The sequence below is a fragment of the Gobio gobio genome, assembly GCF_949357685.1.
Source record: "Gobio gobio genome assembly, chromosome: 23".
NCBI lineage: Eukaryota > Metazoa > Chordata > Actinopteri > Cypriniformes > Gobionidae > Gobio > Gobio gobio.
Window position 1 is genome coordinate 28,791,543 of NC_137119.1, and position 13,486 is coordinate 28,805,028.

Here is a 13,486-nt window from a genome sequence, read left to right on the forward strand (position 1 = left end):
CTGCTACATAATCTACAATTGGACTAGGAACTTGTCGATTTACTTGTTAAAGCCCAGTGTTCTAACACCATAGCTGACCATGCATGTCTCTGCTATCTATCTATGCAGGGCTGAAGGAGGCGAGTGTCCCTTATGGCTCTTTACACCAAACATCATGAACAAAACAGATTTCCTGCCCTCCGCTCTCTTTCTCTTCTGCAGGCCACGTCACTTTGGCTGCTATGGTGACGCTGGCAGTTCCCCCTGGCCCCCTGATTTTTACTACCCTGAGTACAGATATCTTGTGAAACTGTTGTCCCGTTAGTTTGCAAGCAAAAATAGCTTTAACAGTAGCCTCATGCAATTACACTGCAATAAAAACAATACAAGACAAAAAAGCTGAGGTGGGTACTGAGGTTGCATTGGTAATGCATAACAAAATGGCCAAACTTAGACCGCTTTCCAGCTCAAATAACACATTTTTGTGTTAGTCGACCAATATAGGTTTTTCAGTGGTAAAGATCAGATAAATATGTTAAATATATTTACATTACCGTACAAAAGTTTAGGGTCAGTGAGGTTTATTAGAAAAAAGGACGTATTAAATGTATCAAAATTGACAGTAAACACTTTTACATATATATATATATATATATAAATAACTATATATAACTGTTCCACAAGAACATTAAGCAGCATAACTGCTTTCATCATTGCTAATAATAAGAAATGTTTCCTGAGCAGCAAATCAGCATATTAGATTTCTGAAAGATTATGTGACACTGAAGACTGGATTAATGATACTGAAAATTCAGCTTCACATCACAGGAATAAATTACAATAAGCTGTATTAAAAAAGAAAAAAAAAAGTGTTATTTTAATTGGTGATAAATGTTTCACAATGTATATTTTTTTTTTGTATTTTTGACTGACTAAAATAATGCAGCCTTGGTGAGATATACTTCTTTCAAGAACATTTACAGACCCCACACTTTTGAATGGTAGTGTAAATTATATTAATAACTTTTTGATTTAATTAACAATTGCTGAAATGACACCTTATTTTAAACATTTTAAAATTCACACATATATCTGGTTCACTATCTTTGTGGGGACTCTCCATAGACGTAAAGGTTTTTATACTGTACAAACTGTATATTCTATCCCTTAACCCTACCCCTAAACCTACCCATCTCAGAAAACGTTCTACATCGTTACATTTTCAAATAAAACTAATTTTGTATTATTTATAAGCTTGTTTCCTCATGAGGACTTCAATTTAGGGGAGCTAAATTGTTAGCTACCATAGTATTTTTCCTACTATGGTAATCAATGGCTGCCAAGATCTGCTTGTTACAAACATTCTTCCAAATATCTTCCTTTGTGTTCAGCAGAACAAAGAAATTCATACAGGTTTGGAACAACTTGAGGGTGAGTGAATTCATTTTTGGGTGAACTATCCCTTTAACATAATATTTAGCCAATGACGAGATCTCAAAATGGGCAAATATCAGCTGATTAATTGGCGTGGCCAATGTATATACGTTTTTCCATACAAAAAAAGTTGTGATAGACCGATACAAGCACTATACAAAAAATACAAGTTGCTCATTTCTAAAATGCCTTGCCCCATTACTGTAAACGCAGTTTGTTCCTTCAAACTAAGGCATGAGTCAAAATCATTTGCTATGGTAATCAACAGCATGCCATGGATGGTGTTGAACATTTGAAACCTTTAAAGCCAAAGTGGTACCAATTTAATTCAATGTAAGAAGTTTTCACAGAAAACTGACTTAATTATCAGATTTTCGGGCGCTGCTTCTTGGTGTCCGCAAGCATCCAGCTTGGATCAGAAAACGAAAAAAACAGGAAGCAAGTTGATAGTAACAAATTGGTGTCACCAAGCCTAATGAAATGCAATTCCCAGTGAAAACAAAACACAACAAACCAAATTTATTTTATCTATTTAATAATCCTTGTCATTACTGTGAACAGTCCAGAATTGCGTGTCCTAAAACTCTTTGTATATAACAGCGAATAAGCACTGTACATGAGAAGCTACTAAAATCTACCATGGGCTCTGGTTCTGCGTTCCGGGAATAACAGTGAACAGTAGCTCAAAAGGCTTCAAGGAAGGATGATGTACAGTACAAGAGGAGGGAAATAAAAATACAGAAAATGCAAAACTCATTTCAATTTGGATTTTGTTCATAAATATAACACTGATGGCCTCTCTCTCGTCTTGTACCCAACTAGAAGCACGCCACTGTGTATTGAGATTCAATTCTGTACACTAATGCTTCTCATAACAAATCCTTAATGTGAACCGACATGATGCGAGTTAAAAAAAAACAGTCTCTTAAAGCACTGCTGATTAAATATTTAAATTATGAGGAAAAATACAAAAGGGTGCAAACACTGATGCTTTAGTGTTTCAGCATAAGGTGAAAAATTCAATTGATTTCAATAAAACAACAGTTACATGTAGGAAAGGGTTGTATTGGTTTGTGTAGACTCATTTTGACATTGATGTGTGCAGGTCTCCTTTTGGAAGCCTATACTGAACGCAACGCTGATGTACGTGAGCCCACCAGTTGCGGGATATCCTGAATGCGATATGTGAGGTCAGTCGATCGTCTAAACTGTTAAAAGACACCATTGGTCAGGGAGATCTCAGAGAAAGGGGCGAGAGGTGATGGTCATGCAGCGGTGACAGGCGCATATCCCGTCAGATTTGACCGGATCATGCATTTGGCTAGCAGGTGAACCCACACTAAAATGATCATGTTTGTGAAAGGCCCTAAACAAAAAAAATCTGATTAAACAGAAGAAAAAAATCATTGTATAAATAGTCAGCATGGTATAATGGAAAAGTATAGACACTTAAAAGGTACAAAAAAAATTAATTCCTAAAGGTTCAGAGCTATATTAAAACATATTTCGCTAGTGTAAGGAAGGTTATCTGGTGTTTGGCACATGCTGTAACAAACAAAACAAAACAAAAGGTTAGCATTACACACATAGTAATAGCCATTTCGTGGTGACTTCCCTTTACTGGAGGCATTAAACCGTTGATTATTATTATTACTGCACACCAACCAGTGTTGGTGTTTTAATTCTGTATCTTGTGAAATCATCTCTGTGAGGAACCATCACTACACATTTCAAACCTAAATAAATCACGTCTTGAGAAGGCTTTAGAAATTCAGCCGGAGCAAATAAAAAGGATTTAAAACCGTGAAATCAACAAGCTACGCGAGTAAAGGCACACACAAAAGGAAAGGGGTTAAAAAAACAATACGGCATGCTTTGAAAAGTGCTGATGAGTGGTAACATTAGGATTATCAAATAATTGAAACAAAAAAAGTTGTTTAAAAATGTACAAGAAAGCTGAGATGAAGGGTTAGAACACATCAGAAAACACCCAAATTCATATAGAAATGTAGAAAACCTCAAGGTACGACCCACCCAGCGAAACCCCGGGCTGTTTAGTCTCAACAGACACGAACCCGCTGGGAGGATCTGGGGTGAGTCGTTTGAAAACCTTCTCCCAACCAAATAAAACAAAAAAAGGTGAGTAAGAGAGAGCAGATACACACAAAATGCTTTCTGTGAACTTCTCCCAGTTGCTCTCAGGTTTTAGTGTCTCGTGTGGTGCGTATGCAGCGATAACGTGAGTTTCGGGAGCAGGTTGGATCGCGTACCATTTACAGCCGCCTGTCGTGGCGTTTTTTAAAAGTTGGAACACGGTTATAAGTTTACTGCGAGATGCGCTCGGCAGTCTGCCGTGTGGAGGGCAGGCTGTAAAAGAGGCGGGGCATGCTGGGAGTCGTCGGGTCACCAGTAAAATGAGCGGGACAGGAAGTTGGCGGCCGTGTTTAGCCAGCTCACGCCATCTTGCACGGAGCCCAGTCGCGTCACGGCCTTGTGCTGCTCCTGAGATGGGCTCTCGTCCTCAGGCAGATAATCCGGCAAATTCAGGTTCTGCTCGACCACCACATCCGAGTCCTCTTGGAATGGGATTACAATCTGGATGAGAGGGAAAAGAGAACGATGGGAACAATGACCTAATTGCTAAACTAGCAAGCAGCACAGAATGGAATTAAATGGAAAAGCAAACAAAAACAAGTACATAAATTGGCAGCCAAAACAACAAAACAGAAGGCTAACCATCTGAGTAAACATTTTCCAATACAACATGAAAATCACCAAACTATTAGAACAGGGCAAATACTTAGTTACAAAATATTAAAAAATTATTATATAACATTTAGATACACTGCCATTCAAAATGTTTTATATATTCCTTTAATTAAACTGATACATTTTTTTAAATAGATCGATTTTCTCTCAAAATCCTGTTCTTTTGAACTTTCTATTCCTCTAGTAGTTCTGAAAAATGCATCACAGGTTCCACAAAAATGTTAAGCAGCAAAACTGTTTTCAACTGTGATGATAATAAGAAAAAATTTTTTTCTTGAGCACCAAATCAGCATATCAGATTGATTTCTGAAGGATCATAATGACTCTTTCTGCTTTACCATTACAGGAATAAATTACACTTTAAAATACATTAAGATATATGAGGTTAATATTATTAAATATATTTAAAAAATACTTAAGATATGAAGAATATTTTGTTATATTAAGAAAGTAAATGGTGGGCAGAAGAGATTTCTGTCAAAACATTTTTTTTAAATTGTACTGAACCAAAACTTTTCAACGGTAGGGTTTACGCAATAAAAAAAAAGTACACTCTTCCACAACTTCGGGTCTCAATATGGTTTGATTGTTTATATTTAAACGCCATGCCAGCTACCCGCGCTATATTTATGGCGGGAAAAGAGATGAAAAAAAATGTAGAGTTAAGAGTCAGTTCTTTGAACTCTGAGTCAACTCCTTTTAATTGAATTGAAAACAATGATTTGACTACTTATTTTGCATCACTCAAATGTGTAAAAAAGCCCTCATGTGGCATTTTGAATGTATTCAAATATTATATATATTTATATATATATATTTAAATATATAAGTTAAAAAAATATTGGTGCATATGATAAAATAATGATAATAATATGGAAAATCATCATAATAAATTGTATTATTATTACTACTACTACATTAAATCCTTTAATTTAGTGAAATATTTTACGTTTTGAATCTACTAAAGAAAATTATGATTTCTTTTGAAAACATCTCTTTTAAACCATTAAAAAAAAATAAAAAAGCTCAAATATCATAAGGTTAGAAATTTTAAAGATATTTCATTTTTAGTGATTTCACCCGAACCCTAATACAGAGCTTTCTCTTTGTGCCTGTTCAAGCAAAAAAAAGCTCGATCAACAAGTCCATAACTCAATCAACTGTGCCACCTGCTGGTTGATAAAGGAAGTGCGTGGTAAAGCAGTGTTCCAGGCCGCCGGGCTGACGGCCACCGGAGGTCATGACTGTGCCGCTGCAGGTAGAGATCGCCCTTCCAATTCAACCAGAGAGGACACATCTTTCTTTAATGGCCACACAGTGCCTATTTGCACTGCATGCAAGAGAGTGTGTGTGTCTCCAGGGCCCTCTGACACATGGTTTCAGGAGGAGAGGGACATCCTGAGTGATCATGTGATGAGGGGAAAATGAGTAACTCTTCTGAAGGGGAGGAATAGCAGGGTTCACCCTATCAGACAGACAGCACCAGCTCACATGACAAACTGCATTACCCTCAGCTTTCTCACGGCTTTGAGGACAGACGCAGCCATGACAGCATCGGCTAACATCCTCAGGTAGAGGTAGTCAACAAAACCGAACGCAGCTTGAGATAAAGGGACAGCTCACCTACACTCAAGACTGTTATATTTACTCTCTCTCATGTCATTCAAAACCCATTTGATTTGACATGGAATGCACAAGGAGGTCAATTTTCAAGATGCCTTTTTTCCAGGAAAGTATATATTAACCAAGGCTGTCTAGCTCCAAAAAAGTAATACTTGTTTTTGGTTCAACCATCCATTTTTAGACCCGTTTGTTTGGTTTACTCACCTCCGATCCGTCTTCCCCCTTCATTACCTGCTGTGCCTTCATAACTTTGGTTGAAGCTATAGCAGTTCCCAAGGCCTGAAGAATAAAAAAAAAAAATTGCAAGAGAATGCTGAAATTGATTCTGAAGAAACAAAAAAACCAGAAACAAAATCACACTTTATGGAATAGAGATGCTATTAGAAAATCTTTTCTTTCCAACTGTTTGTTTCAGTGACCAGTTTTTACATCACCAGTCAATGTTTCACAGACGTCCCAACCTACCATTTTAAATGTATTAAATTTGTATTTTTTTTATTTATTAAGTCTCTTATGCTCACCATGACTGCATTTATATGTTATGTGACATACAGTAAAACCAGTAATAACATTTCTATTTTAATATATTTTCAAATGTAATTTATTCCTGTGATGTAAAGCTGAATTCTCAGCATTATTAGTCTCAAATGATCTTTCAGAGATTATTCTAATATGCTGATTTGCTGCTCCAAAAAAAAAAAAAAAAATGTCTTCATTCAATGATGAAAACAGTTGTGCTGCTTAATATTTCTTAATATTTAAAGCTGTCATACATTTTGTCAGGATTATTTGGTGAATAATAGTTTAAAAACAGCATTTATTATATTTTATTGTAATATTATAAAAGTCATTACTGTCACTTTTGATCAATTTAGTGTACATGTAGTTTAACCCTCTGAGCCCTGAGCTGTTTTCTGGGCCCTGGAGGTGTTTTGACATGCCCTGACATTTGTGCTTATTTCTGTTTCTTGTAACATTTTCATGGCTAAAGTCTGATTACACTGTATTCAGCACAAACTCAGCTACAATAATATGCGAGCAGCATGTGTGTAACAGTTTGTCGTTTTGAGAAAATGACGTTTATGCGTGGTTTGTGAAAAAAGTCGCTGAAATAAGGCCATACGGAATATTTTTACTTTATTAAAACAAAACAATATACTCAATGCATCAACAACTAGTTTTCATTTTTCACCGGCATTCTTATGTAGTCTGTAGTCGGTCATATTGATTCTGCGAGATTGTGATCTCACCTCGGCCTTCAGGTCCGAACGGATCCTCACCACACATCTCTTCACAGCCATCTGGAAGGTAAAGCTGATGACTCCTTTGATCTTTAGCAGCGCCTCTTCACAAAGACTCCTCCGAGTCTGAAATAAACACAAATGGTGTGTCAAATTGTGCACTGAATATCTGAATCTCCATACGCTGTGGTTAAATGGGTAACAGTACAAGTTGTTTTGAGTGCAGTTACCGAATCGTCAAGCCCGTCAATCTGAAGCACCACCGTTTTGGCCCTTTTGTTCGTAGCGCCCAGGAAAAACTGAGCTTTTCTTCGGCACGAGGCGGACGCTTCTGCCTGTTCGCCCTCCGCACTGCTGGAGTTCTGCAGGATCTCGTAGATCTCAGAGGCTAGCAGCTTCGTCTCGCCTGGCGACGTGCCCCTAGAGAAACACAACAGATGAAAAACTAACAATAATGGCCACTTTTGATGAACAAAGAAATAATCGAGCAAATATGCTCGTCTAGTCTTGTTAAAAGAGCATGTATTGTACAATTCAGTGCTTGCCGGTGCTAATTTTTGAAAAGGTCGCCACTCCAGCAGACAAGAGGACACGACATAGATCTGTGCGGGGGGTAATCTGCCAACATGAGGGCTACAGAAAAGTCATTCTGATGGAGCTTGTACCCATCTAACCTTTAATAGTGAAACCCGTGCATTCCGTATGGTTTAATATCACAACTAAGTATGAATTCATATTGAACGTAAAGTACGTTTGAAAAGTAAGAGATTGATGCATCATAGCATGAAAAGCATAAATAGAAAATATATACAGTACACAAATAGTACTCTATCAGAGAAAAAAAAAATAGTAATAAAATGTATTTTAGTTTAGTTCAAATTTGCCCCTTAGGGCAAGAAGTAAATAATACTTCTTACAAATAATACACTCAGTTATATTATAGGATGTCGGTCATCAACAGAAATTAGAAGAAAGGGTCTATAACATAAGGTCAGAGAAACAAATATTAAATAATAATAATATTATTATAATTAATAATAATAATGAAAAGTACGGTATTATGACAAACAGCGGAATATATATGAACTAGTTACGCTTCAAAAAAGAATCTGAAAAAAATAATATTTGTATTACTCTTACACTATAATAGTCTTATTGTGCTGCAGATTTTTTAAAACATTCATAAAACTTTAATATTCAGAATATTTATTTTTACATTTATAGGAAATGGATAAATTTGCTAATAAAAAAACATTATGTCTTAAAATGTCTAATATTCTCATGTGCATCTCTCATTCTAAGGCAGCTTTAGATGATTGTCCCTTGGTCACAAAAATGATGCACACAGGTTACCCAGTGGCACATCTTTCCCCTATGGGCCCTCAAATAAAGACTAAGAATGAAAACAAAGGGATGGTTAAGAATTTCCATTTAGCCAGTCTGTTTCTTGGTTGCTAACTATAGTCAAGTGACCTGTTCATTTAATGAGGTTAAAAAAAACAGCAGTTCATTGACATCACCATTTTAGGCCAGGCATGACATCAGGATCTTGATATGCCCTACAGGCGCTAATGGGGGAGATGCAACTCTGCCATCATTCATGCAGAGTTACAGGATCGGGCATCTGCTCTCTGGCACATCTGAGCTGCCAGACCTCCAAGCTACCCAAGCTATACCCGAGGGAATGCTGACGGCATCTATATCCTCCATCAAAAGCAAGTTGTATATCAACTTCTAAAGCTAATAATAGCATGTTCACATATAGGAAAATAGGGGAAAAGATACAACGTCAGAAAACAATGAACGTTCCTCATAAAAACTAATTCAATCATTAGCACAGCTTATTTCTGAGCTCTGTCGTCTCATCGGGGGTGATAAAGGATTTCTTCACTTCCTCCAGCCGTAAAATTTCACAGACTGGGGCGATACACAACCTCTACCCAAAGTCGTCGTGCCGGAAATAGTGACGGGCAGCTTGTGGAACTGCAGGGCAATCCATGATGGCGTCTCTGCTAACTGAAGTGACTGGTGAATCGAAGGAGGCGGGCAGGGAGTCGCCCTGAGAGAAGGATAGGCAACTCTCTGCCAACCATCGGCACTTCTGTCTGTGAGGCTCCATGTAAACAGAAGGCACTCGCCGTCTAAATGCCTGCAGACTTTCGCACTCGAAATAAGCCCGAACTGCAGCGAATATACACATATACTTGTATCCTGCGCCTCTATACTTAGCCTTGGGGTGTAAAAAACACGCAGTTGTATGAATATTTAGAGCATCAGTTGGCATCTACGTAAGCGTTGTTTGACATGTGAGGTAAAAGAAACCCTGTTTTCTCAAGCATAATCTAACAAAGGCTCAACAATAAGGATTTTTTTTCTGTACTAAATCAGATTTGCCTTGCCACTTTTTACATTTTTCACTGGCCCCATCCCATCCCATTACAATACACACACACAATATTCAACAAGTAAAAAAGGTATCAACTGTTTTCAACATTGATAATAGACATGTTTTCTATAAATTATCTAAAAATTATCATATTAGAATGATTTCTGAAGGATCATGTGACACTGAAGACTGGAGTAATGATGTTGAAAATTCTGGAATAAATTACATTAAAAAATAAATGTAAAAAAATTATATATATATATATATATATTAAAAAATGTAATTACTGTTTGTACTGTACATTTGATTAAATAAATGCAGCCTTGGTGAGCATAAGATACTTCGTTAAAAAACAACAACGTAATACTTATAATAATAAAAAAGTAGCAAATATTAAAATTTTTATTGATGAAAAGACAAAACAAACAATTTGATTCAAATTCAATTCGAAAACAACTTTTTTTAAAGGTTTTTTGGACAGCTATAATGTACCAAATACAGCTATAAATTCATAAACATTTTTGCTACATTATTCTCACATGATCAAATACATCAGTTTGCAATGCATTAAAAAAATTGGCATAATCAACAAGTATAAGTAGTACAGAAAATGCAGCAACGGCCTGAATAAAACAATGCCGTCAACTGGCCCTAAACTCTCTCACACTGGCCATTGGGCCATCCTTACTGTTGACCCCCGAGTCATGATGTAATTTCCCTTCTTGTCAGGTACATGTATAATAATTGAAAAACCCATTTAGAGCGACCAGTATTCTGAATATGGGCACTGAACATGGTGGTATGATGTTCTCTTTTCTCTCTTAGACTGACCTCTGCTGGACATTAACCGATGGCGAGCAAAACAAATGCAATCGCGCACTAAATCAGGTTACCTGACAGTTCGCATTACGCTTAAACAGCAAGATTGCATCATCACTCCCATTTAGTTTCAAAACAGACAAATCTGCTTATGACAGGGCGACCTTTCTCGTGCACTTAAAATCTGCCCACCACACACATTCACCAACTAAAGCTGCAGGATGAGATTTTCTGCAGAAAGTGCAAAGCGAGCTCACGTTGCCTTCATGTTTTGTGGCAGCATGATGGGAGCGACTTACTTCTGCACGACGTTCTGCAGGCTCAGCATCATTCCCAGCTCGCCCTTCATCTTCTCCCTGTTGGCGCGGCATTCTGCCAGGTAGCGCACCGCCTGGAAGGACACAAAGCCATTAAGGGTCACGCAGGGCCATTACAGAGGCATACCGCCAGGCACCGCTGTGACAACAAATCCGTTAACAACACCAAGACCACTCGGGTCAGAGTTACCATGTGCATGCGCGTGAAAGAAAAAGTGTTATTCAAATAGTCCCCGCAGGTGTGATGTCCTTCTGAAAGAGGTAAAACATACAGTGGCGTCCTAAATTCTGAGGGCATATGGAAAATCTGGGGTTCAAAATCTAATTTAAACATGGAAGTAAAGTTTTATGACTTCAAAAAATTATGACACAAAATGAAGACAAGTTCATCACTATTTCTAGGTCACTAATCAAATAAGGACATTTGTGATATTGACTATGTCAACTCAACATACATCAGATTTTCTTGCTTCCATTGAAAAACAAGATGCTCTGGGTCTGGAACATTCTTAAATCATGCTAGAGAACATGAATCATGCCCAGATGTCTCTGTCTGTCTTACAGAAGAAGGGGAAACATTTTCTGGTCATCCTGCACAGTGGGGCATTCCTGTAGAAGTGAGAGGCTGAGCTTTGTGACAATATTGGACAGCAGGTGGCAGTCATGTGATGTGTCTTTGGACAGCTGGGTGGGCATTGAGTGATCTGATTGGTTGATATGAATGCATTTAATCAAACAACTGATATCAAACTATTTGAGTTTTAAAATAATAATAATAATAATAATAAGTGTTATTAAATTGTATAATCATAACGTGTTCTAATATGATAATAATGATATAATAATAATAACCACTATATTAGCTATGAATTATTACTGGTATAAATATATTTCAGTTTATTAATAATAATATTTGTAACTAATATAATGGCTTTTTATTATTATTAAGCCATTATATTAGATAAAAATTATTATTATTGCTATACATGTTATTTGAGTCGATAATAATATATATATATATATATATATATATATATATATATATATATAGGCATTTTTAGTTCTATTATTAACAATAAGCCACTATATTAGTATATCATTATTATTATTACATATATATAATTATCCTTATTTTTATTATTATTGTTTACAAATAGGTGGCAGCATTGTGTCATGAGCTGGGTGTGCTTAGTGTGATCTGATTGGCTGATATGAATGCCTTGTTATTAACAACTGGGACATTTAAAAATGACTGGGGGTATAAGGAGTTCTAAAATCAAAATTGCTCTCGATTATGCTTTATATTGGGGTGTGTAAATGTGAAGTAGAGGCTGATACTGCTTACAGCACCCTATAAATAAACCATTCATAAGATTTCCCAGAAATGTGGAAACAATGCAGCTTTCAAAACAATGCTGTTTATTTGAGAATATCGACATATCAAAATGATACATTATGTTATTATAGCATAACGTTGGAACGGTGCCATCATCATCATTTATTTTCGAGTTCCTGAAATGAACCCTTACCTACTATACTGACATGGAAGGAAGCATCTTACAGGTCGCTATGGCAAAAACGTGTCTAGACTGCAAATGTCTCAGAAACTGGATCTTACCAAAAGTGCAGAGTAGACGACTTGTGGATTGGGGTGGTCGAGGAAGAGAATGAGGCCTGGCAAGCAGCCTTGATCTTCGACAATAACTCGCCTGTTGAGGGGGTCAGCAGCTAAGTCCCTCAGCTGATTCACCACAGCCAAGGCATCAGGCTCCCCGCTCATGGTGCTCCCACACCAACGGCCATGCACATAAAAGACACTGATCTTAGCTGAGGGGGGATACAAATCAGAATTAGATTATTTCTGATACCATGGAACTCTTTGTTAATGACAGAAAACACACTAAGGTTATGATAATAAACTGGAATAAATTGGATTACATACTTTTGTTGTCTGCTCAACCTCTGGTATTTCAATCATTAAATTATTTAAAATACGATTTTTTTTAATATTTTAAATATCTTGTTAAAAAATAAACAGGAATCAGAGATATTGCCTGACGTCACTCAGTCACCATGCATTTTTGTCGCGCGTCACTTACGCATTGATTTACTGATTATCTTTATACACGTGGCTTATTATTGGTTTTCGTTGTGCACTGAATGACCCACAATGGTCATGTCAGATTCACATAGCACAACAGAGCATAACGAGGCCTTTAAATGGGGCCTGTGCTAACCGGCTAACACTAACACGGCATCACAAGACAATGACAGTCTGACTTCTTATATGGGACATAAACAGCATGTAAAAGCAAACATTTGGCGCTATCTTCTCATTCATATTTAGTCTAGAGACAACAATAACGTTACATGTGAATCTGAACGTCTTTCTATGAACAAAAACAATGCCAGCACGGAGAAAGAGAAAGGATGAATATACTTCTATCATGTCATAAATAAATATTCACAGATATGTAGCCAAATAATAAATGTACAATCAGTGTATTTGTTTCTGATGTTTGTGGTCTCTATCTTGTTAACCTTGTGTGTGTGTTGTGGCACTGTTGTCCACGCATAACCTTACAGCAAACACGCCCAGGACGACTCCTCGCTTCAGATGATCCTGTCCTGTCCGAGGATCCCAACAAATGAACTGCCGATGGACACGAACCTGGATGTAGCTCGTGTAATAACGACGAGAGTGAATATGGTTAAAAGTCTTTATGACAGCTGTTCTGGTCCGGTATATTTGGCCATTATCTACGGAGCTTTTAGCACCCTTTACAACACTTCCTGGAATTAGGCAGACTGATTGGAGGATAGTGATATGACGTCATGCGTTCTCGACCAATTAGAGAGGGTTTTACTAAGATACATTAATATTCATAATAACTGAGATACATATGCAATACAAATGA

General features: G+C 37.0%; 1 protein-coding gene across 1 annotated transcript; it reads right to left on the minus strand.

Moving 5' to 3' along the window:
• Nucleotides 1-1,939: 1,939 nt before the first annotated feature.
• armc1 (armadillo repeat containing 1) lies at nt 1,940-13,378 on the minus strand. The gene is made up of 7 exons (XM_079806884.1): nt 13,153-13,378; nt 12,187-12,395; nt 10,551-10,642; nt 7,277-7,466; nt 7,056-7,172; nt 6,010-6,084; nt 1,940-4,008 (listed from the first exon to the last, which is right to left on the minus strand). Exons 2-7 carry the CDS (start codon nt 12,346-12,348, stop codon nt 3,817-3,819), a joined length of 828 nt encoding a protein of 275 aa, XP_079663010.1. The 5' UTR covers nt 12,349-12,395; nt 13,153-13,378; the 3' UTR covers nt 1,940-3,816.
• Nucleotides 13,379-13,486: the final 108 nt, after the last annotated feature.

Excerpts from the sequence above, each read along its gene's own strand:
- armc1 (XM_079806884.1), bottom strand. The coding sequence starts at position 12,348 with ATGAGCGGGGAGCCTGATGCCTTGGCTGTGGTGAATCAGCTGAGGGAC. Across the intron at positions 7,467-10,550 it reads CTGCAGAACGTCGTGCAGAA|GGGCACGTCGCCAGGCGAGA; the intron begins GTAAGTCGCTCC and ends GTGTTTCTCTAG. Across the intron at positions 6,085-7,055 it reads GTTCGGACCTGAAGGCCGAG|GCCTTGGGAACTGCTATAGC; the intron begins GTGAGATCACAA and ends TTTATTCTTCAG.